The 25,643-nt window shown below is 42.2% G+C and overlaps 1 protein-coding gene and 1 long non-coding RNA gene across 4 annotated transcripts; one reads left to right on the top strand and one right to left on the bottom strand.

Annotated features, from left to right (window-relative positions):
• The first annotated feature begins 1,407 nt into the window (after positions 1-1,407).
• On the top strand, positions 1,408-24,903 carry LOC127533116 (zinc finger protein 638-like). Of its 3 annotated transcripts, none has more exons than XM_051945398.1 (15): positions 1,408-1,539; positions 4,078-5,722; positions 9,451-9,512; positions 10,095-10,124; positions 12,650-12,846; positions 17,194-17,304; positions 18,429-18,586; positions 19,162-19,377; positions 19,503-19,601; positions 19,736-19,773; positions 19,860-19,906; positions 21,592-21,647; positions 21,728-21,847; positions 22,255-22,386; positions 24,766-24,903. In XM_051945398.1, the coding sequence occupies exons 2-15, from the start codon at positions 4,394-4,396 to the stop codon at positions 24,850-24,852; spliced, it is 2,682 nt and encodes an 893-aa protein (XP_051801358.1). In that variant the 5' UTR covers positions 1,408-1,539; positions 4,078-4,393; the 3' UTR covers positions 24,853-24,903. The 3 variants fall into 3 exon arrangements, with proteins under 3 accessions (XP_051801358.1, XP_051801359.1, XP_051801360.1); XM_051945399.1 differs by having other exon boundaries at positions 19,863-19,906; XM_051945400.1 differs by lacking the exon at positions 4,078-5,722.
• LOC127533124 (uncharacterized) lies at positions 22,792-24,752 on the bottom strand. Its single transcript, XR_007940821.1, has 5 exons — positions 24,322-24,752; positions 23,605-23,669; positions 23,397-23,524; positions 22,998-23,228; positions 22,792-22,828 (listed from the first exon to the last, which is right to left on the bottom strand). It is a non-coding gene; the product is annotated as an uncharacterized LOC127533124 (long non-coding RNA).
• Positions 24,904-25,643: the final 740 nt, after the last annotated feature.

Genomic DNA, 25,643 nt, shown 5'->3' on the forward strand with positions numbered 1-25,643 from the left:
ATCTGTGAGCATTTCATCACTAAACTCTGAAAGTTTATCTATTTATATACATTATTTATAAATTCATTTATTTTTTTATTTGAAGTGCAGTTTGACATGGTTGCCCACATGCCCAACAGGAAGAGTCCTCAGAGATCAGTCCTCCTCCAAGGCTGCTCATCCCCCCATAAGTCAGAAATGCAGCATTCATTTATGCTTCTTCTTTTTATAACAATGACAATAAAGAGCCTTTGAACCTTAGTTACTGATGATCAGAAATCACGTCGACATAGAATGTCTCCATTTAATAAAGATGTTCCCACAAACACAATGACCTGAGCACGAAAAGCCACAGAGAACTAAACTGACCAGAGATTCAAACTGAGTGTTGCTTGTTCACGGTCCAGCACTGAGTGATGAGTGAGGTCTGCTTGTGTGGACCAGGACTAAATGATTAACCACTCCCACCTGCTCGCTCCAGATCAGCTGAGTACCGTATTTTCCGCACCATAAGGCGCATCGGATTGTAAGGCGCAGTCTCGATTACGGGGTTTATTTCTGTACTAAGCCATATAGAAGGCGCCCCGTATTATTGGGCGCATGCTAAAACAAGGAAACGGAAGCAAAACAGTGAGTTTGGTTGAACTCTATTCTACTACGTATTTAAAAATACACTCACATTAATTTTTGATCAATCTTTTGTCACAAATCCATCAAAGTCCTCGTCTTCTGTATCTGAATTGAACAGTTGGGCAATTTCCACATCAAACATGCCGGGTTCCCTCTCGCCATTGTCGGAGTCAGTCTTGTTGCCGGGTGGCTGTTCAGCAATGATGCCGGCTTTCGCAAAAACTCGGACAATAGTCAGTACTGTACGTAGCTTTATGTAATGTTCTCTAATAGGTTTATTGCTGCCAGCGCGTGTAGTGTACGTATTACGTCCCTATGTCGGCGGGAAATGGTCCGACAGTCAGATTTTGAAACTCAGTGCACATAGAAGACGCGCCGGGTTAAAAGGCGCATCATCGATTTTTGAGAAAATTAAAGGCTTTTAAGTGCACTTTATATTGCGGAAAATACAGTACTGATGTAGAACACCTGCTGCCTCCTGCTCAGCTACACTTGGTGAACAGACTCAGGAACAGAGGGGGAGAGTACTGCCACTACCTGGAGCCCACAGCCATGACATATCTATCTATCTATCTATCTATCTATCTATCTATCTATCTATCTATCTATCTATCTATCTAGAAGGCGATAATTATCCTCTTTGTATATGATTCATTAAACATCTGGACCGATTACTAAAGCTTGCTGTTTTAACTGTTGGATAAACTGACAGGATAAATGATTTTTTCCTAAAGATGTACCATTCACCCATGGCGTTTAAGCCTCCAGTCCGGTAGGGGGCGGTAATGATGTGTTCTATTCCTGGACAGTTTGGGCGGAGTGAGTGCTTCTGCTGCGGGAGAACAGCTCATAGATGGAACAGCTCTGTCTCTGCACAGGAATCAGGACTTTCCAGTAACAGCAAAGACTCCAGTTGACTCTCTGTGAAAGGTATTTAGTGAAGGTGTTGTTAAATGGAAGGAGTGAGCATTAAAGTAGCGGAACTGTTGCTATGCTTTCCGTTAGCTCCCCTCAGCTAGCAGGGGATAAAATGGCGGTGTGTGTGTGTGTGTGTGTGTGTGTGTGTGTGTGTGTGTGTGTGTGTGTGTGTGTGTGTGTGTGTGTGTGTGTGTGTGTGTGTGTGTGTGTGTGTGTGTGTGTGTGTGTGTGTGTGTGTGTGTGTGTGTGTGTGTGTGTGTGTGGAGGGGGGGGGGTGTAGGACGGTCTGTCTGAACAAATACACGATTTATTTCACCCAAAAGCTGTTTTATGGTTAGTAAATCCAGACACTGTCCGTTTGGTGGTTTGAAAGTGTTGTTCGGTGGGTTCTGGAGCTGTTCAGGCCACGGGCGGCATCAGGACCGGGTTTAGACCTTCAGGACCGGGTTTAGACCTTCAGGACCGGGTTTAGACCTTCAGGACCGGGTTTAGAGGCATCATGTCGGTTCATGGTGTTCTGTTTGAAAAGCAGCAGCGCAGAGCTTGAACAGGAGTTCTGGAGGAATGGAGAAAAGCAGAGTTAAATTAAAGCTTCACAGCTGTGGCGTCTTTAATGTCGTCTTTGTACAGTTCCAGGCGTTTGGTTTGACTTCATGTATTTTTAGTCTGTTCTGACTTCAGGCTAATATGAACCGCAGCTTGTTGCATCTGAAATCCCGTCATGGAGACCATTTTAAATCTGTTAACCGAGAACCCCAGCAGTACTTACTGGTCCAGTGAGAAGCAGGGCTGCTGTGGTAATGTCGGAGGTCAACACTGTCTAATAACAGCCAGAAATGCTGAAGCTCGTCTTTTGCTGTTGAAAAGTTTGTGTGTTTGTGGAATCTCAGTTTTTATCTGCCAGATTTTTTCATAGATTTACTTTCACATTCCAGTAAATGTTAAGACCAAAGACTTTGCCCTGATAGAGTCATAGTTAGCATGTAAGCCAACCTTTAGCTTAGCAGTATTTGGTTGAAGTTGTTTGGATTGATCAGTTTAAAGGAAATGTCTGTGTGTATGGTATGACATCAACCAAAGGTTCCACTCAGTCACTACTAAATGTGAGTAAATCTAATGCTTTTGCTTGAATTAAATTATCTTAAAAAACTGATTGGTAGAAACGACCATCCTTTCAGTCCCACTTGGGTCCAAGTTTGGAAACAGTACGAGGTTAGATCGACTTTATAAATCAGTGGGACGTTTATGCCATCAGCTGTCATCATACCTGAGACCTAAACCTCCAGAGTAGACCCACCGTCAGTGGACCTGCTGTCTTCTGGACGTCTTGTATGACATATTTAGCATGTCAAAGGGATGTGTGGGAACATCTTTAGTAAAAAGCTGTGTTTTACTCAGAATTACTTTAGTGTTTTTCCATTTGTGTGTTCACACACACACACACCGATGGTTGCAGAGCTGCATGCTTCAGCAGCATCAGTGTCTGTATGAGGACCAGTTCATGTTTTCCATGTGCATGTCTGAAGGGTCTGGGTGAGGTAGATTTGATCCTAAATCCTCCAGGGTTTGGGCCATCATCTCTACAACTGCAGCTAAACAAGTGGTGTTGAAAACAGATGTTTGGTATAAAAAGAGCCTGTACACCTTTAAAATCCATCATTAACAGAAGGGAGGTCGTTGCTTCCAGACTTTGAAGGTGCTTGGATTAGTTCATGGAGCCCAGGCACAGAAGTTCTAAATATCCATGAACTCTACGACATATTTGCTCTTGGATCTACAGCCTGATCCGTACAGAGCTGCTGCATCCTGGAAAAGCTGCTCTGTGTGTTTTTCTGTGTTCCATATGAGGAGCAGTGCAAACCAGTTTTTGTGCACTGTTTATTTATCGGCCTGTGCACGTGGACACAGAAAGCATGAACTGGTCGTGACACACTGAGCTGGAGTTAATGTTTACCATCACATTATTTAAATGTACTGACCTTGTTCAGGTACTAGGAGACTAATTCTCTGCTTGGTGACATTAGATCTGTTCAGGACACGGTGACCTGAGTGTTATTTATAATCATAAACACGACATTATAAAAGATGCTTGTGGAATTACTTTGTTCTGTTAGGAACACGTTGGAGAAAGGATTCTGTCGATGTTGGACATAAATGCTGGAGGGTTGAATATTCGTCACAGGCAGCAGCAAATGTTACTTTAAAAACTAATATTTTATTATTTTCTATTGGGTCTGCGTGTAGCATGCCTTTGGTTGTTCAATACATACCAGCTGTTTGGGTATTTAAATGCCATTAATTCATTACTACTGCATAACGTGGCTTTGCTTTCCATTCTGAAAGAAATACTCGACTACAGGAAGGAGACCTCGAAGCTGACCACATTTCTTTATGCTTTCACAAACTTTAAAGGAGACACCACCATCCAAAGATAAACCAGTTTTAAAAAACAAACGTGGGAAAAAGGAACGCTTCATCTGAAAACTGCATTTGAAATGGAAAATTCTCTCTTGCTTATTTGTAACGGTATATTTCTGCTTTCCACCTCAGCCTCACTGTGCACACAGACAGTAGTTCACACCTTAGCTCGGATCCCGGTGCAGAATTCTCCATCGCCAGCAGCACCAGAGGGACCCGTTTCATATTTGGACCCGGTGCTGCAGCAGCGACGGCCCTCCGACTGGCTGAGATCCAGAGTCAGACCCAGATTGCTCTGCGGCAGCTCGCTACGTTAGCGACCATCGTCGTTGCTGGCGGGTTTGTGGCGGCTTTACCTCCTCACCTGATCCTCCTAAGTCTTCTTTACAGACAGCAGGTTTTGGCTGTGGGGTTTAACGTGAACACAAACAGTAAAGCTAACAGAACCATGTATCACCAACACTCCCAGCAACAGGGATCACAGACTTTCTCTACCGGACCTAGACCTCCTCACCAGCCTCCTCCAAACCAGCATCAGAGTCACACCAACATGCCGGTGATGAATTTCCCTTTTCCTCGTCCCACCCAACTTCCTGATGAGCTAGAATCTGCCCTGGCTATTCGAGGTGCCAGGGACATGGACCACCGCCAAATTGACCACCTGAATCGACCCGGCCTTCACCAGAACCCGGGTTCAGGTTCTGGGATCAGTCAGCATGGAAGCTACGGCTCTAACCCGGTATCGCTTCCTGCTGATAATCAGCCCGGTCACCAGCAGGGGGTAGACTGGTCCAGCTATCAACCTCCAAATAAGCTGTTTGCCAGTCCTAATGCAAGCCACCAGGGGCCCCAACAACACCAGGGACCCCAACCCCAGAGCAGTCAAGGAGGAACACGAGTTCCAAACTGGACTCCTCCTGTAAGTGACTCCCTGTCTCCCCAAGCCCGGCATCCCCACGGTGGCTCTGGAGATGGTCAGGGTTTGTACACACCAGAGAGTGCAGGAAGCATCTTGGCTAGCTTTGGACTTTCAAATGAGGACTTGGAAGTGCTGAGTCACTACCCAGATGACCAGCTAACCCCAGATACTCTACCCTTCATTCTCCGTGACATACAGATCAACAAGTCAGGCACCCAGAAAACGGCGGCTTCTGTCTCCTCATCTTCATTTTCTCGTAGCATTCATGACATGCCTACATCCCACTCATCTCCTCTGGCACCGTCCACGTCCACAGAGGTGCCCAGCCTTCTAACTGTTACACAGACAGCCGGTAAAGTCATTGATTATGGTCACGCCAGTCGGGCAAAGGAAGAGAACAGTACCAGAGAGACTTTCAAAAGAGAGCCGCTGTCCAGTGAAAGGACGGTTAAAATGTACACCGTGTCGTCATCGTCCTCATCGGCTCCAAAACTGGAGAAAAGCGAAAGGCGACAAGTTCATCTGGAACATACGGAATCAAGCAAGCATGGAGACAGGGACTATCGCAGGACAAGTGGCGACCAACGCAAGAACAGTCGGTCACCGGGGAGAGAATTCCCATCGTCGCCATCATCCCGTAATCTAGACAGGGACTACAGGCGAGAAAGATCCAAACTAAGGCCCTCGTCTGAAACCAGGAGCGAGGGTTCCTCAAGACGATCTGTCTCATCTTCATCTGGATCAAAACCTCGCAAGAAGTTACCTACGCCCACCATGATAAGTGATTTCTCAGCTGTGTCTCCGAAGGTGTATCCTCATACCTGCTCCCTGTGCCACACACAGTGTGATCAGGAAAAGGTGAGTGTCAACATGTCCGCTGTCCAACCGTTTCCTGAGAACAGTGTTTAAATGTTGACTTTCAGCCTGACGCATCTCTTTACCAGGCGGTTGTCAGGATGTGGTCCTGATGTCTTTTCATAACTGGAGTGTGTGGATAGTATTTCCCACTAACAACAGAACAGCACAGGCTAGATAGAACCAGTAAAACGTACTATCCTGAGTCATAAATGCTAGCAGTGCCAGTATGCTCTAGTTGTGTCCCCCATTGTATGGAAACTACACAAATAGTTATAGCTCCCACCATCCAGGCTGAAAGCTATATGAAAGTGTCTAGAGGCTGCTAATAGAGCGTTTCACGGAGGACACAGCAGGAAAAGTAATAAAAACAGTAATGGTGACTCAGTTCCATGAAAAAAGATGCAGAACTTTTCTCTCTTTCTGCTATAACACGTCAACATGTTTGTGAAAAGATGGCAGCTGTAAACACACTCTGTACTTATTCTCATGTGTTTCTACTTAGTAGAGTAACTGTTAGATAAAGAACAGGTATGATAGCGGTTTATGTGATTGGCGGTTGTTTTGTCCATTAGCAGGTTTCAGTATACCCGTCGTATCAGAGCTGCACTTAGACTTTCTTAGTTCTCAGATTAGGCTGACTATAAGGACCAAAATCAGAGAGAAGAGTGAAGACAGGTTTACATGTTAAGTGAAAATATCCAATATGAAGCTCCCATATTGCTGTTAATATTTAGTATTTTTCATTTCCAAAATAGTAATAAATATAGACTCCCACAGTACCAGTAAGTGTGCAGTTAAAATACCAACCTTCACACATTTAGACAGTCCTGGTTTCCACGGCTCTCCTTAATGATGCTCTCTGGTTTTCACTGAGTTTCCCCAAAATGTAGTTTAATCATGACACACATGAAAATGACAGAAAGTTGGTGTTTCGTATTGCTTTTCAAGCATAGATTGACTATGGATGGATGATAGATAGATGGGTAGATAATAAAGTACTTATCTATCCTAACATTTAAGTCATTGCAGTTATTTTTTCATTTTATTCTACTGTAAATGTGAACATTTAGACTGAAGAGTAAATTTAAAAGCTGACCTCAATAATTGTATTCCTTAATGCCGCAGTTCTTACTCTTGAACAAACTCATTTATTATCTAAGAAAAGCCAATACTCTGGTTATTCTCTTTACTTTGGAGTGTCTCATGTTCTCAAATGATGCTGACTGAATTTACTCAGGAATATTTTTCAGATGTTTCTTCTTTGGCTCACAGAGTTGGTGTGTAATCATAGTTACTGTCACAATGCTTATCTCTGTAATTATGAGTGTCCAAACGTCCACCAGGTATGGAGCGTCTGAACAGCCTGTGCTTTCAGATGAAAGAACAGTTTTAAATGAGTAATCTAGCAGAATGATCTGTGTAAAAGTGACTGTAAAGTTCTATTCAGCTCTATACCTCTTTGTTTAGCTAAACTATTTAATATATTTTCCACCTATTGAACGTCTTTTGCTTCTTTTTTCCATTTTAAATGAAACTGTCAAACATCACAGGATGCTACAGAAATTTCATACAGGAAAAGAATTGGTTGATTTAATAAATGCTCTTCGCACCTTGGAAGACAGTATTTGGCACTACAAACTATCTTTTTTGTTTGTTTCTGGCAGTGACAAGTATTGTTTCTGTATAATCTCATTAAAGGTAATGAAAAGTAGAATGAATATGAAGTATGTCCATTAAGGACAGAAACTATCTGAGAAAGACGAAACATTGGGTTGTTTTTCTGCTGTTAACTGGAACATAATTTTTAACGTGAATATGGGAGCAAACACCTGAAATTCCACTTCTTTTTTTTCCATCTGGTGTGTTTTCCGTTAATGTGGTTTTATGGCTCTACAGGTCATGTTGACTTTTTTATCCTATGTTGTAGAGATGAGTCAATAAAACAGTTTGTGAACAGTGTTTATCGGGGCAATTAGCATCAAGCTTTTCAAAGTTTTCCAAAGAAATCCACGTCTGTATGAATCCTTTTATACAGCTGAAAGTAAACGCCATTTTGTTGTCTGTATTGACTTTGACTTTCCATCTGGAGACGTGGACATTTGGTCCAGCTGATCTTTTGTTCCCGGTGATTTGGGCAGGTGGACATTCATGTTTATTGTAAAAGTAAGTTGATCAGCTGCACTTCAGCTGTAATTACTCTCATTCATGAATACATGGAGATATATTCCCAGCGCTCGATTTAAGGCCGAGAGGTCCGGTGGCCCAAATGACATTTTGTGGGCCACCAACATACGTTAATTTAGACATTTTTAGGAGCCAAAATCAACTTTTAGTGGCCAAAAAAATTTCATAATAGATATGATCTGAGCATAAGTTTTAAACTGATTTTAATTTTTGGAAGAAAACTACAACAAATTAGAAAGCAACAATTATTTACATTGGCCAAAATTTGTTATTTCATGTGTTTTTTAAAAATATTTTTATTTCCCGACTCACTAGGCAAAATCAGATTAATGTGTGACAGAAATAGAAATAAGTATTTTGATGTGAAATTTACTCTTTTATAATATGGCAAAAGTGTGATTTACATACCTTTCAGCTACAGCAGCCATCAATTTTAAGTGCTTCTACTTTCACATAATTGCAACTCCTTGTTCCCAATCAGACCTGAGCTGGAGTTTGCCTGAAGGCAGCTTGTCAAGCTTGAGACTTCGCTCAGTCAACAAGGCTAGTAAGTTGACCGAGCGCCGGGAATCATGGGAGGTTGATGACATCATACAAAATGGCTGCCCCCATGAAGAAAACATGATAGGCGGTTCAGCTCGATGATTTTTGGCTAAAACTTGGATTTGGAGGTCAGTAGCCCAAATCAAAATATTTGGGCCCCTAACCAGCGTGTTTTTTTGTCATTTTTGGTCGCCAAAATCGAGTTTTAATCGCAAATGGCGACCTGGCGACTCTCTAAATCGAGCGCTGTATTCCAGTTGACAGGTCCCATGCTGAATGGAGAAAGTGTTCTCTTCAGCAACACAGCAGTGAAACACCTCCAGGTTCCAGAGGTGTATCGTCCTGTAGGCTTTGTGCCTCTGCACAGTGGACTCCACCAGTCTGTTGTAGTCCACCATCCAACTGAAAGACCTCCAGGCTCTTTCATGATAGTCCACAGGCTAATCCACTGTTTACCTGCTGAGTTTTTCAGAAGACAGTCTGACCACAGTGAAAGTCAGACATGGAAACCAGACGACGTGAGCTGGTAACAGGAAGTCTCCGTTGATGGAGATTCCTATTGCAGTTAGCATCATGGCTATTCCAGATGATTTATTCCTGTTTTCCTTTTGTCAGACTGGTATTATAAAGCTTTACATAGCTTTACCTTAATTACTCCCCTCAATGCTGTTCACAAGTTGTTTTATTTCTAGTCTTTATTTTCCCAAATCTCTGTGACGGACATAAAGAGTGAAACATTAGCATGACCCTAAGAGCCACAACAGCTGCTAATAGCCCAGAATTATCCCTCAGAGGTTTACACACCATGTTTAAAACAGACTCCAGATCCACGTCTCTGTATTTACAGTAAATCATTCAATGTAGGTAAATTAGATTCTTATTTTTTATTATCTTCATACTTCAGAAACATGGCTGTGTGGTGAGGATTCTCTTCAGCTTTGTCTAACAGTAACATTTTCCCCTCCCATTGTGTGTTTTCTGTTTCTTTAATGTTTTTCCAGGACTGGGTTGACCATATTAACACCGTCAACCACACTGCCGCCTGCAGAGATCTGCGCAACAAGTGAGGACATTTAGCTGCTGAATGTTTCACCTCCAGTCCAGACCTTTATACTCTTCTACAGTACAACTAATGCTGGATTCATCTTAGGGAGTATAACATTTTAATGCTGATGTAATGGCTGATGTTTTTATACCAGTATTTGCTGTTTGTAAACAGCAGAAGTCTGTTCTGCGAGACAAACTGATGACGCCATTCCTAAAGTACCCCAGGCTTCTTATGCTGCATTAAGTTATATTATTGGGTAATTTATGCACTCTTTTTGGCCAACCAGTGTGTTGGTTAAGCTCTACTGTAGTCCTGAATTCAATACTTACTTGTAATTTCACTCTAAATGAAGTCCACTGTATCCTGAAGGAAAGATGTCTGCGGCTTCATAGCTGCTTGACCAACCTAGTAGGCCACTATTTCACATAATGAGGATTTTTTGAGGGAAATGGTTGCCTGTCTGGTAGTACGTTCTCATCAACAAACAAACAAAAAAAAAAACAGGCTTTGTGTTTATTAAACCTTTCTTAATACAGTTTAGGAGCCAGAAGAAGCTGAATTGCATACTAACAAGTGTTTATATGTGTGTCCCTGAAGGTATCCAAACTGGAAACCAAATCTACCAAGGTTAGTAGAACTCTTCTTCTGTTTCCAATCATCTTTTGTATATATCGCAGCCAGGCACTCCTTCCAGCTGACTTCGTCCCAAACAGTTCAGATATCTTGAATATTGTGATCTTATTAATCAGTTTTGTAGCATATTTTTTAGATGAAATTATTCATCCTGATGTCTCATAGAAAATGGTGCAATATGGTGTGTAAAGGTCAAAGTATATTAATGTTAAATTCATCTATTCAAAATACTAAAAGTTGGATTGCTAACAGAATGCTAAAATCCTGATTTGTGTTTGACCTAAATGTTATGAACCAGTCTGAGGGTCGTACAAACCAGCGGTGTGCAGCCCAGTATTAATGACCACATGGATGATCTGCAGCACAAACACACTGACCATGAAAAGAAGGGGTAGTTAAAACTGTTCAATATGAGGAGGAAATGTACCAGACGATGCTGGGATGTTCACACTTTTAGAATTCATCAGGAACAGAGTTATAACTGAATTTGGAGGTTTGTTTATGCATGCTTTATGCAGAGCAAATCCTAAGCTGTATTCACACGCTGGCACGACTGATTAATGACTAACATGATGCTAATCTGTAACCAGCTGCTATTTGTGTGTTTTTCTGTGTTTGATATGATGGAAATGTCCACTGGTACAGCCCTATTGTCAGTCTGCTTAGTGGAATCTGCAAATGAACACGGACATGAAAATGGAAAAGAAAATATATGTATAATTGTATTCTCATTCTGAGTTTACTTTGGATTCTTAGCCGAGCCGCGCTAGACAACCCACGGCAATGAATTTAATTCTCTGCCAGGGTGGGTCTAGTTACCCTCCATAAGGCTCGAGGCTGGATTCTCCTAAAACTGGCCGGACCAATCACCATGAAGTGTAGAGTCAGAAGGCGGGCGTAACTAAGTGACGACAGAGGCGTGACGATTCTGACAGAAACAACCGGCGCACAATAAACAGTTATCTTTGGACTCGGCTTTGGCCACAGCCCTTAAAGATTTGAAGCTAAAATTCAACTTGAAAGATAAACAAAGGACGGCACTGAAGTGTTTCATTGAGAAGAAAGACGTATTTGGACTTATGCCGACGGGATATGGAAAATCCTTAATATACCAGTTGGCTCCGCTGGTTGGGAAGCTAATGGGACTTAGCCACAATCCACCGGTGCTCTAGGAACTACGTCAGCCTATTCGTTGCACTGATTGGTTGTATACCTACTCAATTGCTGCAGAGTGATTTGATAGACAACCTTTTAGCCCGCCTCCCTCCCTGTCCAGCGTTCCTAGACCCTTATGTCTTCAGAGCATGGGTGGAACGCGACTAGGCTACTGGATTCTCATTCTGAGTTTACTTTAGTTTGTATTCTCATTCTGAGTTTAGTTTGTGTTATTCTGAGTTTAGTTTGTGTTATTCTGAGTTTAGTTTGTGTTATTCTGAGTTTGGTTTGTGTTATTCTGAGTTTGGTTTGTGTTATTCTGAGTTTGGTTTGTGTTATTCTGAGTTTAGTTTGTGTTATTCTGAGTTTAGTTTGTGTTATTCTGAGTTTGGTTTGTGTTATTCTGAGTTTAGTTTGTGTTATTCTGAGTTTAGTTTGTGTTATTCTGAGTTTGGTTTGTGTTATTCTGAGTTTAGTTTGTGTTATTCTGAGTTTAGTTTGTGTTATTCTGAGTTTGGTTTGTGTTATTCTGAGTTTGGTTTGTGTTATTCTGAGTTTGGTTTGTGTTATTCTGAGTTTGGTTTGTGTTATTCTGAGTTTAGTTTGTGTTATTCTGAGTTTAGTTTGTGTTATTCTGAGTTTGGTTTGTGTTATTCTGAGTTTAGTTTGTGTTATTCTGAGTTTGGTTTGTGTTATTCTGAGTTTGGTTTGTGTTATTCTGAGTTTGGTTTGTGTTATTCTGAGTTTGGTTTGTGTTATTCTGAGTTTAGTTTGTGTTATTCTGAGTTTAGTTTGTGTTATTCTGAGTTTAGTTTGTGTTATTCTGAGTTTAGTTTGTGTTATTCTGAGTTTAGTTTGTGTTATTCTGAGTTTGGTTTGTGTTATTCTGAGTTTAGTTTGTGTTATTCTGAGTTTGGTTTGTGTTATTCTGAGTTTGGTTTGTGTTATTCTGAGTTTGGTTTGTGTTATTCTGAGTTTGGTTTGTGTTATTCTGAGTTTAGTTTGTGTTATTCTGAGTTTAGTTTGTGTTATTCTGAGTTTGGTTTGTGTTATTCTGAGTTTGGTTTGTGTTATTCTGAGTTTGGTTTGTGTTATTCTGAGTTTGGTTTGTGTTATTCTGAGTTTGGTTTGTGTTATTCTGAGTTTGGTTTGTGTTATTCTGAGTTTGGTTTGTGTTATTCTGAGTTTAGTTTGTGTTATTCTGAGTTTGGTTTGTGTTATTCTGAGTTTAGTTTGTGTTATTCTGAGTTTGGTTTGTGTTATTCTGAGTTTAGTTTGTGTTATTCTGAGTTTGGTTTGTGTTATTCTGAGTTTAGTTTGTGTTATTCTGAGTTTGGTTCCTCCTGTATCTTGTCTTTCTGCAGCTGGAGTGGACAGTATGGCAGCCAGACTCAGTGGAACGTCAAGGATCGATCTTCACTTCATTCCATGTCTCGATCCGTCTCTCACTCTCCTCCTCCAAGTCCTCCGGGTGGCAAACACAAGGTGGACCCCCACCTCCACAGGCCCCACGGCAGGCCTTACTCCCCCCCCAGTCACCCACGGCACCATCATTACAAAGGTAGAGTTTATAAATGTTAAATTTAACTCTTAGCCTTTTACTGGTTTTAGTGATTCCTTAGTATTGGTTCATGATAACAGAGTGTGCTGAATGTAAAGTAGTGAACAAACATTTGAAAGACCACGTACATGACAGCAGTCTGCAGTTAGTGATTCCTACAACAGTTTTCTATGATGAATGATTTTAACTGATGCATCTTTGACACTAAAAGTAATCCTGTATTTTGGTTCTCCTGGGTCAGAAACAGAGATAGGTTTTTGTTCTGGGGTTAAAAGCCTGAGCTTCTCTCCAAACATCTTTCTGGTCATTGTGGCCAAATAGCTCATCTTTAGTTTTGGTCTAGAAAAGACCAGATAAATTCTCTGTAGAAGATGTTTAATTTGTCCTTTGACCAGTGAAGCCTCGAGGTGTTTCTTCTAGAGGAAGAGCTTCCTTCTAGCATGAACCCTGTCATCTCTGGTGATGGAAAACACCTGAATGTGGACACTAATACCTGTGTTTCAGCAGCTCTCTGTTCATTGCAGACCTGCTTTTTGATTAGCAGCTGATAGCTTGCTTTTCCTTCCTTGTCACAGCAGTGGATCTCTTTATACTGAAAAATAATAGTTTGCACAGTTGATGTTGGGATTTGAAGCATCTTTGAAGTGGCTCCAAGTGATGTTCTTGACTTGTTCAAGTCCATGATTTGCTTCCTCAGATCTGTACTCGGCTCCTTAGATGTTCCTCCTGTAGGCTTAGCGGCTGAGTCGAGTTTGATTAAATGATCAGCTGTACTAGCAGAGGCCATGTGCCTAAGAAACTGATTAGCACAGCTTTCTACATCACCAAAACTGATAAGTCACATTTCCAGAAGACCTGTAATAAATCTATGAAAGAATGAAAATGAATGATTGTTGTTTGTGACCAAGATGAATGAGTTTCAGTCATTCCATCACTGGATAACAAGAGTTCCATTAACCATTGGAAGCTCCAGACTGCAGTGATCAGTCCCTCCAGGATTTCACAGGCGTTTTTCGTGATTGTTGCGGCCAAAAATGCCTGAATTCGCGGCAGCTTTTCTAAAAAATTGCGATAAAAGTTGTGATGTTTTAAGCTTATTTGTTGTGATGAAATTGCAGGAGACAGTGACAGCTGCTAAAAAGCTGCATTTTTCCAGCTTGTAGAACATGTTTCAACACTGTAATTGACAATATTTATCCTGAAATTAATCATTTAACGTTCCAACCCATTTCCACAAAAGCTGACACACCACGGTGGGACATTAGCAGCAGACAGATACCGGTTTAACAGGACGTGGTTGGTAGATTTGTGGCACAAAATGATCATTTACTATTGAATGAATCATATTCGGACATATCTGTCAGTAGCTTTAAAAGTTAATTTCACTTCCTGGCACACACGTGTTCACACACACGTCAACTAACAAGAACAGCACTGAGAGAGCGCAGTCCTCCACCAAGACTGTTCATTACCTGACCTTGTGCTGAGTGCAGGTGTGTGTTCTGCATGTGTACGTACCGAATTGTGTGACCTCAATATGTAGCTGGTATAGACGGAAACTGATGGGACTCAGAAACACTCCTACAATTTAATCAGTTGTTCCTTGTGTCATTTCCGATACGTCCACAGTGGTAGATTGTTGTAGGATCACAATCATTTGATCGTCAGCAGGCCGCTGAGGTAGCGTTCACTTGTTGCCATGGTTACCGTGCTGCTATCAGACGCCGTGCCGCTATGAATCCTTAACAAATCCATGGATCCAAACTTTAAGCCGTATCACTGCTGAAGTCTAATCATTTGGTCCTTGTGTCATTTCTGACCCTGAAAACTTCATTTAAATCTCTGAGTCTGTTTCTGAGTGATGTTGGTAACAGAGGAAGGATTCACACACGCTGATCGTCACATAACTCTGCCGTGTTCTTTGGTGGAATAATTAAATCCGTGTATCATTCCTTCATTCGTTTTTCAAAATAAAACCAAAACCAAAAAAACGAAATAACGACTCGTTTTTTTCAATATTTGTTTCCAGACCCAAAACGAAAAAACGGACAACGAATCTTTTTTCCGATTTTGTGCACAATTGGAAAATGGACAAAACGGATAACAGGGTTAGAATAATAACTCTAATTTAGCTATTATTGGTACACATTTCCCAATGTGCTTTGCTCGCACAACAGAGTAGACGCTCGGGCTGCTGAGCAGAGAGAAATACGTCCACCCTGTTGGACCGGTCAGCCGCTCCACTCATTTAATCCATCTGAACTCTGAATATTAAACTGATTTTCACGCGTTTTTTATTTATTTTTTGCTGCAAACGTCATACATGTAGCTATGATACAGGACAAATGGTTCGGCGTATTTTAATATTCATAGCAGGATTAACAGTAATAGAATATTCTGATATTAAGCTGGACTGTAGACAGGTATTTTGCAAACGCTGTAAACACACACACACTAATGTGTTAGAGGAGCAGATAATGGCAGCAAAGTAAATTATTTCAATAATTTGAAGAGATAAAAGCCTGGGATCTTTCTGCATGGAGTTTGCATGTTCTCCCTGCACATGCGTGGGTTTTCTCCGGGTACTCCGGCTTCCTCCCACAGTCCAAAAACATGCTGAGGTTAATTGGTTACTCTAAATTGTCCGTAGGTGTGAATGTGAGTGTGATTGTGTGTCTGTATATGTAGCCCTGTGACAGACTGGTGACCTGTCCAGGGTGTCCCCTGCCTTCACCTGAGTCAGCTGGGATAGACTCCAGCACCCCCCATGACCCTAGTGAGGATAAAGTGGTGAATAGAGGATGGATGGACGGTTATCAGAAAATGATTTTATATATATATATATATATATATATATATATATTGTTTTATATAGAATTGTGTTCATTAGTCAGTATTTTGTTTATATATGTATATATAGCGTAATCATTGTCTCTTCAAATTATTGAAATAATTTACTTTGCTGCCATTATCTGCTCCTCTAACACATTAGTGTGTGTGTGTTTACAGCGTTTGCAAAATACCTGTCTACAGTCCAGCTTAATATCAGAATATTCTATTACTGTTAATCCCGCTATGAATATTAAAATACGCCGAACCATTTGTCCTGTATCATAGCTACATGTATGACGTTTGCAGCAAAAAATAAATAAAAAACGCGTGAAAATCAGTTTAATATTCAGAGTTCAGATGGATTAAATGAGTGGAGCGGCTGACCGGTCCAACAGGGTGGACGTATTTCTCTCTGCTCAGCAGCCCGAGCGTCTACTCTGTTGTGCGAGCAAAGCACATTGGGAAATGTGTACCAATAATAGCTAAATTAGAGTTATTATTCTAACCCTGTTATCCGTTTTGTCCATTTTCCAATTGTGCACAAAATCGGAAAAAAGATTCGTTGTCCGTTTTTTCGTTTTGGGTCTGGAAACAAATATTGAAAAAAACGAGTCGTTATTTCGTTTTTTTGGTTTTGGTTTTATTTTGAAAAACGAATGAAGGAATGATACACGGATTTAATTAATCTAATTTACCTTCATTCTTTCAGTGCTCTAACGGATCTGGATGCAACAGTTTCCATCATGGTGATTTGTCTGGTCTGTTGTCTGATCATTTCAGACGTTCTGATATGTTTCATGTTTTAAAAAAGTGTGTATCAATCGATGATTTATTTTCTTTTTTGTATTCCACCTCAGTATTGCACGGTTTTGAAACAGTTCAGCTCCGCTTTGGTGAAGAACATCAGTGAATTAATTGTTTATCACGGTCTGCAGCAGTAATTTTTGTTGGTAAATGAGAGACATTAGTATCACATGTCTGCATCTTCAAACCAGAAACAGGAAGTGACGTACGTGTATTACGATTGTGCTGGGAGCTGCTGTGATTGGTGGAACTCATGTGAGGTGGGCCAAAATTGAGGGAAAATTGCAGGGATTGGACAAAATTGCAAGGCCGTGAAAAATTCACGTAGATTGGTTGATTTCGCGTGATCACAACATCGCGAATTCGTGGAGGGACTGAGTGATAGACAGGAAGCTTCTAGTAATGACCGTACAAGTGGAAATAAGGCAGAATAGTTTATTAAATACCTGAACAAACCCTTGTGTTTCCTCCTTTCCTCAGCTTATTAGTGTGGACACAGATGTACACAGAGATTAGATCTGGTGAAGGCTGTAGGTTTTGTTACAGCTGTAGCTCTCAGAAACTCGTACATATCTGAGTTAGACTTCCTCTGGGCGTGCTCTGGTCTTCATTATGTAGGAAATGTGAATGTTGGGTTTGGTATTAGCAGATGCTCACTGATAGATGACTTTAGTATTACATATTTACATCTAACCTCATCTCTCATCTTAGATCACAGGAGTCGTCTTGAGCACCGACCTTCTGGCTCCCACAGTCCCACCTATTCAAGCCGAACCTCCCCATCCTCCAGAGAGCACTGGCCTGACAGGAAGGACTCATCAGGTTGGGCTCTGTGTCTGTTTTTGTCCTATCAGAAAGTCTTTTAAGGGGGAGAAAGGAAACCTGTGAAGATGGAGGACATGCAGCACAGCTCTGTACCTGAAACTTTAACGTTCCACTGATATTCACCCTCACCACTGGTCTACGGTTAGACTAACCCTCTAACCCAGTTAACCGTTTTAATGAGGATGTTTACCTGTGTGACCTTCGTCAGGTTTCTCTAGAATCCCGTTTGATTGTGAACACTTCAGACAACATGTCCTGTTCTGACAAACCTATAAATCCTCCTCCAGATTGGAAACTCAGATCTATTGGAGCCAGTCAGAGATGTGCTGGTCATATACAGGGAGCTTCATGTGTTCAAATGCAGATGTTTCATCACTTTAGTGTTTCATTCAGTTGTCCTAATAAATACTATGGAGCTTCTCTAAGACATGCAGTCCTCCCATTGAGCTGAATGTGGTGACTTCCCGTCTCCTGGTCACATTTTCTCTCTATTTCAGAGCTGCTCTAACATTTATGCATCAGTTCCAGTGCTTTGAACTGCTGCTGTTGCTTTAGTGCAGAGGTAGTGGGAAGTGGTTTAGGGAAGATGTTTTTCACATTTCAACTCCAATTATGTTCCAGAAACGTCAGAAAACTAAAAAGACAGTCTGTTATAATTCAAACTGGAATGCCCATAAAAAGAAAAGCTTTACTGCAGTGAAGACTGCTCAGAATAATATCTAATAAAACTCATTAATGTTAAATGCATTACTGGTGAACAGGAGCTGAAGTTGAGTTGGTTCCTTCCAGGTCTTTGTAGAAGTTTATTTCATACTTCACCAGGACTTAATTAGTGTTTCTAAAGGGACAGTTGTGCACATAATGCTCATGTAAAAACAGAGCTAGAACCCTCAGTAATGACTTCATTATTTATAAATCAGCCCTGACTCGTAGATGTGATTGATCCTCTTCATACAGAGTTACTCATCTGCACATTATTCATCACACGGTTTACTGTCCAGTTTTAGGCAGTTATAAATATAATGCATGTTAATATGAATGAAATACCAGCAGATGTTTGTTATATCTGCCCCGTCTGCTCCTTTGAGTGTTCCTGTCTCTGATTCATGGCTCGTCTTCAGGAGGTTTCCGTCGCAGTGGAGTGAAGCGTCCTCATGATGGGTCGTCCAGCCGCCAGTTCTCCTCCATTCCAGCTCACAGCTTCAAACATGGACCACCACATCCCTCCAACAAAAGCTTCAAGGCTGTGATGAAGCCTGGAGCCAAGACAGCTAAGATGGTGAATGCAGATTCCACTGGAGCATGTTTCACTTTTAGGACCGCATTTACAGCTGACTATGAAAAATGATTCATGTTCTGTGAAACAGAGAGAATCACTCCTGAAACACACCCACAACACATCTGTAGAGGGTTTTTAAAGACTGCTACTGGAAAAAAAATCAAGTTTCTAATCCTATTAAAGCGTCCTAGTGGTGTTTAATATCTGCTGAAAGCAGAATGTCACTCAGGGGTTTCATAGATTTACAGATTGTCAGGGATCAGCAGTGATGAGGTCCATCAGACACTGGAAGGCATGGAGCTCTTATTGCCTTTCTAAATATGTAACTCTGGTACACAGACCAGTTTTAGGGTGAAGGTGATGACTGGATTCACCTCTAAGCTCAGTGCAGCTGTTTGTTTGTGAAGCTGTCAGAAATGATTTAGTTCTAGAATCTGGACAATGAACTGTAGTTTTACAGCGTTATCAGTTTGGTTGTTTCCGTGATTTAAATGTTCTCCATCCCAACCACATCGTTGTTAAACTCAGTTTTGTGCTCAGTGAACAGAAGTGAAACTCTTCCTGTTGGTTTCCAGTGTGCTAAACCTCCACCGGCCAAGAAGAAGAAGAAAGCAGCGACGCCGGCCTCCCAGGACTCATCTGTAGCCGACCGGCTGGTTTTTCTGACCGGCATCCCAAAGGATGCCTCAGAACAGGAAGTTACTGACTTGGTTGGATCCTTTGGCAAGATCAACAACGTGATCCTCCTGCCGTGCTCGGAGGAGGAGACCGAGAAGGGCCAAGGACAGAAGGTGACGTTCAGTCAAAGCTTCAGGGTTGAGGAACATTTTGGTTCTATTCATCTATGAGCACTGGTTCTATGTTCTAAATATCCACCGTACTTTCTGTTCCACGTGAACATCCTGTGCTGCTGCAGGCGTCTGTCTGCATGGTGAAGGCTGAAGACGCCCAGGCTCTGGCTACCTCCACCTGCCTCTGCATCAGGAAGCAGCAGGTCACAGCTTCAGTAGCTAAGGTACGTTCACACGGAAAACGCATTCATGTTTTCACCTGGTGGATGTTAGAGAGCTTTAGAAATGTGTCCGACCACGTTTTTACGTAAGCAGGGTGTTTTTCTCTCCACATATAAAACGCTCTCCTCTCTTACAGAAATGTGAAGCAGGACAGTCTGCTGAAGCCAACAACAGGTGTGTAATCCTGTAAACTGAACACACTTTTCCTAATCCTAACCCTGTCTGGCTTCACTCAACTCTTCGCTTTGTGTTCTTCACAGCAGAGCAGCTCCAGGAGAGGAAAACTGTTCAGCTGGGAGCCCGTCTGGTAGGAAACCTCTAAACACAAGGAGAGAAGTCAGAGCCAACGTATCAAACCCGTCTGAGGCAGGAGAATAGGCTTCAACTAGCTCCAGCCAGATTCCATTTAATGTGAAAGCAGGCGGTATTTTTCAGTCACACAATGACTGGTTCCTGGTGAATGTGAACATTTACAGTAAAAATGCTTCCTTCCCCTCACCCATTCCTTGTTTTTAAGAATTTACATAAACGGCTCTGTCGTGTGAAAGTAGGGAGTTGTTTCTATCAGTTCCTTAAAAATGTGGAGTCAGTGACTGGATAAATCTTCACCCCTTCTTTAAATAGACTCATTCACCAGTAGAAGTAACTCAGTGGGATGGAGATGATGTCAGTGCAGTGGATGTATGGAGAGAAGGGATACGGCATGCCTCGTCCCTAATTATTACTTTTCCTGTAATTCCTTCAAAGTTTCCCTTAAAATTTTATTTTAAAAAGTCCCCCAAATTTGGCAAGAAAATTCTTGTAAATATTTTCAACAAATGAGTAAAAATCTTCCAAAAATCCTAAAAGTATTTAGATTATATAGATATAATCAGAAAAACTTCTATTTTCTTCGACAACATTCACATAAAAATCAACCAAATCCAGTGAAATTCACTGGATTTTGGTTGATTTTTATGTGAATGTTCTTAACAAACATTTTAATATTTCTTGTGTTCCACCAAAATGTTCAAAAATTTCCCAAAATGTAGAAAATGTGGACATCAGCTAGCCTAGCAGCGCTAGACAACCCACGGCAACGAATTTAATCCTCTGCCAGGGTGGGTCTAGTTACCCTCCATAAGGCTGGATTCTCCTAAAACTGGCCGGACCAATCACCATGAAGTGTAGAGTCAGAAGGCGGGCGTAACTAAGTGACGACAGAGGCGTGACAATTGTGACAGAAACAACCAGAAACAATAAACAGTTATGTTTCGACTGGGCTTTGGCCACAGCCCTTAAAGATCTGAAGCTAAAATTCAACTTGAAAGATAAACAAAGGACGGCACTGAAGTGTTTCATTGAGAAGAAAGACGTATTTGGACTTATGCCGACGGGATATGGCAAATCCTTAATATACCAGTTTGCTCCGCTGGTTGGGAAGCTAATGGGACTTAGCCACAATCCGCCAGTGCTCTCGGAACTACGTCAGCCTATTCGTTGCGTTGATTGGTTGTATACCTACCCAACTGCTGCAGAGGGATTTGATAGACAACCTTTTAGCCCGCCTCCCTCCCTGTCCAGCTTCCCTAGACCCTTGTGCCTTCAGAAACATGGGTGTAGCATGGCTAGGCTAGACATCAGAAGTTTTCACGTTGAAAATACATTTTTTCCCACATTTTCAAACTTTAAAACGGGTTAATTTGACCTGCAGGATGACACGAGGGTTAAAGTGAGAGCTGTTTATATCAGACATAAAAACAGAATAATGCAGTAAAGTTCACCACAAGCTGCATCTCCTAAAGCGATCAGTTGAGTGAAGTCATCCCTAAACAACACAGAACATTTAACCTGAACTGAATTTACTGCAGGGTTCTTTATGGAGCTATTATAATCAGGCGTGCCTATTAAACTGGCAGCTATATCTATAATAAAAGCTGCTTCTTCTTGGGCTCATGCTTTGGATGGACTTGTTGGTATTTACTGTGAAGCTGAAAACATGATGTTTTCCAGTTGTGTCCCCCCAACCCCTCGCTGGAGGAGAATCTGACCAGAAGACTTGTGAGGAGGTAATCATCTGTTCATTAGACTGATATCTGTCCAGCTACATCTCCTCCAACATGTCTTTCCAACTCAATGTCTCCTCCAGAAGGGCCTGGTCCTGATCACTGGACTCCCTGAGACTGGCTGGTCCAGCAGTGATGTCATCAATCTGGTCCAGTCGTTTGGGACTCCGTATGACATCATCACGGCATCACAGATAGGAAAGGTTAGTAGAAGCTGTGTGAGACTTTGACGGGTTCTGATGATGAGAAAACACTGCAGACACCAAACAAAAAAGTAGCTGATGGACATCCTCATCTGGCTGTAGCTAGTTGTTGGTTTAAAAGTCACAGCAGCCCTTTTCAGAGTCTGGATGCACAACATCACATCGCTGCTTCATCAGTCAGGAACAGATCCACAAACTAAACATCAGCGTTTCATTCTGACGCTAATGAAAACTACAGATACCCTAAATACTGAGTGAGATGTCTGTAGACCTCCTAGATCTATTCTGTGAGGATTGTTCAGTCATTACTGAAATTATTTTGTTATAAACATGGACTCCATTTCCTTTGAATATCTGAAGTGAGAGATGATGCCTACAACACTGAAAACGTCTTCTCTGTCTGGTAGGCTCTGGTGTCGCTAGAAAGCATGGAGGTTGCTCAGGAGTTGGTGAAAGTTCACAGCTTCATACCAGCGAAGATCCAAGACTCTGAACTGAAAATAATCCTCCTCAAACAGCGCATCGACCTCAGCACTCCAGTAAGTCTCTACCTCCACCTCCACAGTGTCTCTATCCACCTCCACAGTGTCTCTATCTACCTCCACAGTGTCTCTATCCACCTCCACAGTGTCTCTATCCACCTCCACAGTGTCTCTACCTCCACCTCCACAGTGTCTCTATCTACCTCCACAGTGTCTCTATCCACCTCCACAGTGTCTCTATCCACCTCCACAGTGTCTCTATCCACCTCCACAGCGTCTCTATCCACCTCCACAGTGTCTCTATCCACCTCCACAGTGTCTCTATCCACCTCCACAGTGTCTCTATCCACCTCCACAGTGTCTCTATCCACCTCCACAGCGTCTCTATCTACCTCCACAGTGTCTCTATCCACCTCCACAGCGTCTCTATCCACCTCCACAGTGTCTCTACCTCCACCTCCACAGCGTCTCTATCTACCTCCACAGTGTCTCTATCTACCTCCACCAGTGTCTCTATCCACCTCCACAGCGTCTCTATCTACCTCCACAGTGTCTCTATCCACCTCCACAGCGTCTCTATCTACCTCCACAGTGTCTCTATCCACCTCCACAGTGTCTCTATCCACCTCCACAGCGTCTCTATCCACCTCCACAGCGTCTCTATCTACCTCCACAGTGTCTCTATCCACCTCCACAGCGTCTCTATCTACCTCCACAGTGTCTCTATCCACCTCCACAGCGTCTCTATCTACCTCCACAGTGTCTCTATCCACCTCCACAGCGTCTCTATCCACCTCCACAGTGTCTCTATCCACCTCCACAGTGTCTCTATCCACCTCCACAGTGTCTCTATCCACCTCCACAGTGTCTCTATCTACCTCCACAGTGTCTCTATCCACCTCCACAGTGTCTCTATCCACCTCCACAGTGTCTCTATCTACCTCCACAGTGTCTCTATCTACCTCCACAGCGTCTCTATCTACCTCCACAGTGTCTCTATCCACCTCCACAGTGTCTCTATCTACCTCCACAGTGTCTCTATCCACCTCCACAGCGTCTCTATCCACCTCCACAGTGTCTCTACCTCCACCTCCACAGTGTCTCTATCCACCTCCACAGTGTCTCTATCCACCTCCACAGTGTCTCTATCTACCTCCACAGTGTCTCTATCTACCTCCACAGTGTCTCTATCCACCTCCACAGTGTCTCTACCTCCACAGTGTCTCTATCCACCTCCACAGTGTCTCTATCCACCTCCACAGCGTCTCTATCCACCTCCACAGTGTCTCTACCTCCACCTCCACAGTGTCTCTATCCACCTCCACAGTGTCTCTATCTACCTCCACAGTGTCTCTATCCACCTCCACAGTGTCTCTACCTCCACAGCGTCTCTATCCACCTCCACAGTGTCTCTACCTCCACAGTGTCTCTATCCACCTCCACAGTGTCTCTACCTCCACAGTGTCTCTATCTACCTCCACAGTGTCTCTATCTACCTCCACAGTGTCTCTATCCACCTCCACAGCGTCTCTATCCACCTCCACAGTGTCTCTACCTCCACAGTGTCTCTATCCACCTCCACAGTGTCTCTACTCCACAGTGTCTCTATCTACCTCCACAGTGTCTCTATCTACCTCCACAGTGTCTCTATCCACCTCCACAGTGTCTCTATCCACCTCCACAGTGTCTCTATCCACCTCCACAGTGTCCTCTATCCACCTCCACAGTGTCTCTATCCACCTCCACAGTGTCTCTATCCACCTCCACAGTGTCTCTATCTACCTCCACAGTGTCTCTATCCACCTCCACAGTGTCTCTATCCACCTCCACAGTGTCTCTATCTACCTCCACAGTGTCTCTATCCACCTCCACAGTGTCTCTATCCACCTCCACAGTGTCTCTATCCACCTCCACAGTGTCTCTATCCACCTCCACAGTGTCTCTATCCACCTCCACAGTGTCTCTATCCACCTCCACAGTGTCTCTATCCACCTCCACAGTGTCTCTATCCACCTCCACAGTGTCTCTACCTCCACCTCCACAGTGTCTCTATCTACCTCCACAGTGTCTCTATCTACCTCCACAGTGTCTCTATCCACCTCCACAGTGTCTCTATCCACCTCCACAGTGTCTCTATCTACCTCCACAGTGTCTCTATCTACCTCCACAGTGTCTCTATCCACCTCCACAGTGTCTCTATCTACCTCCACAGTGTCTCTATCCACCTCCACAGTGTCTCTATCCACCTCCACAGTGTCTCTATCTACCTCCACACTGATCATCTGCTCTTCTTTAGTGCTTCTCCAGGTTTTCTGTCAGTTTTCACACTTTGTATTATTTGATTTGGTGCATTCATTTCTTCTGCTTGACACATGGAGTTATTAGTGTGGAACAATCGATCTGAGTAACTGACTGGTACTAAAACTCTTCCTCCAGGTGGCGCTTTATAACCTTATGATGGGATCAGTGGATCTATTGGTGAGTACATCTTCATTTTTTCCACTTTATTTTAAGCTGAATTAACACAGATGTACATTACAGGTTGTTTTTAGCCTTCTTTCTTGGTAATAAGTAGTTGATTGTTGTGTTTTATTCACTGATTGGCTCCAGCAGTGGGGGATCCAACTGGGATTTCATTTATTTATTTTTAAAATGGGACAGTTTGTATTTATGTACATTTCTATGTAAATACGAGAGATTATAGCCAAGTCCCATTGGCAGATCAAAGATTGAATAACATAAAACCATAACTAAACAAATATCATAAAACCATAATTGGAGAAAGGGGGGAAAAAAGATACACACACATATTAAAGAAAAACAACAACAAAAGTTAACACATAGTGGACATAACAAACAAAAGCTGTAAGGAAAACCTCTACCAAGCACTAATTAATTCACATTTACACACGATTGTATTGTAAAGATCTCTTTGTTGCTATTGTATATATCCCTCTGTCATTATTACTCATTGTTGTACTACATTTATTCCTCTGTCACTATAACAGGAGAGTCCACTACATGCGTCTCTCTGACACTATTACATTTAATTGTATTGCACATTTCTCATTGCCACTGTTGCACATATTCCCGTCTACATTACATGTAATTACCCCATACATGCCCCTTCTAACTCTGTTGCACATATCCCATTATCACTATTACACATGACCAAATTGCACTAAGCCCACGTCTACACATTTAAAACAAATTAGAGTCCTCAAGGACAAGCCCAATCAGCAGCAAATAAATTTACATAGTGTTATGGTCACAGATCTGATTTTCCAAAAGCCACGCTTTGAGATGTGGAGTAA

Source organism: Acanthochromis polyacanthus, chromosome 3 (genome assembly GCF_021347895.1).
Source record: "Acanthochromis polyacanthus isolate Apoly-LR-REF ecotype Palm Island chromosome 3, KAUST_Apoly_ChrSc, whole genome shotgun sequence".
Taxonomy (NCBI): domain Eukaryota; kingdom Metazoa; phylum Chordata; class Actinopteri; family Pomacentridae; genus Acanthochromis; species Acanthochromis polyacanthus.

Bases quoted from the DNA above. Each gene is read 5' to 3' on its own strand.
- LOC127533116 (XM_051945398.1), top strand. From the start codon at position 4,394: ATGTATCACCAACACTCCCAGCAACAGGGATCACAGACTTTCTCTACC. The intron at 21,848-22,254 runs GTTAGTAGAAGC...TCTGTCTGGTAG, and splicing joins CGGCATCACAGATAGGAAAG to GCTCTGGTGTCGCTAGAAAG. The intron at 22,387-24,765 runs GTAAGTCTCTAC...CTCTTCCTCCAG, and splicing joins GCATCGACCTCAGCACTCCA to GTGGCGCTTTATAACCTTAT.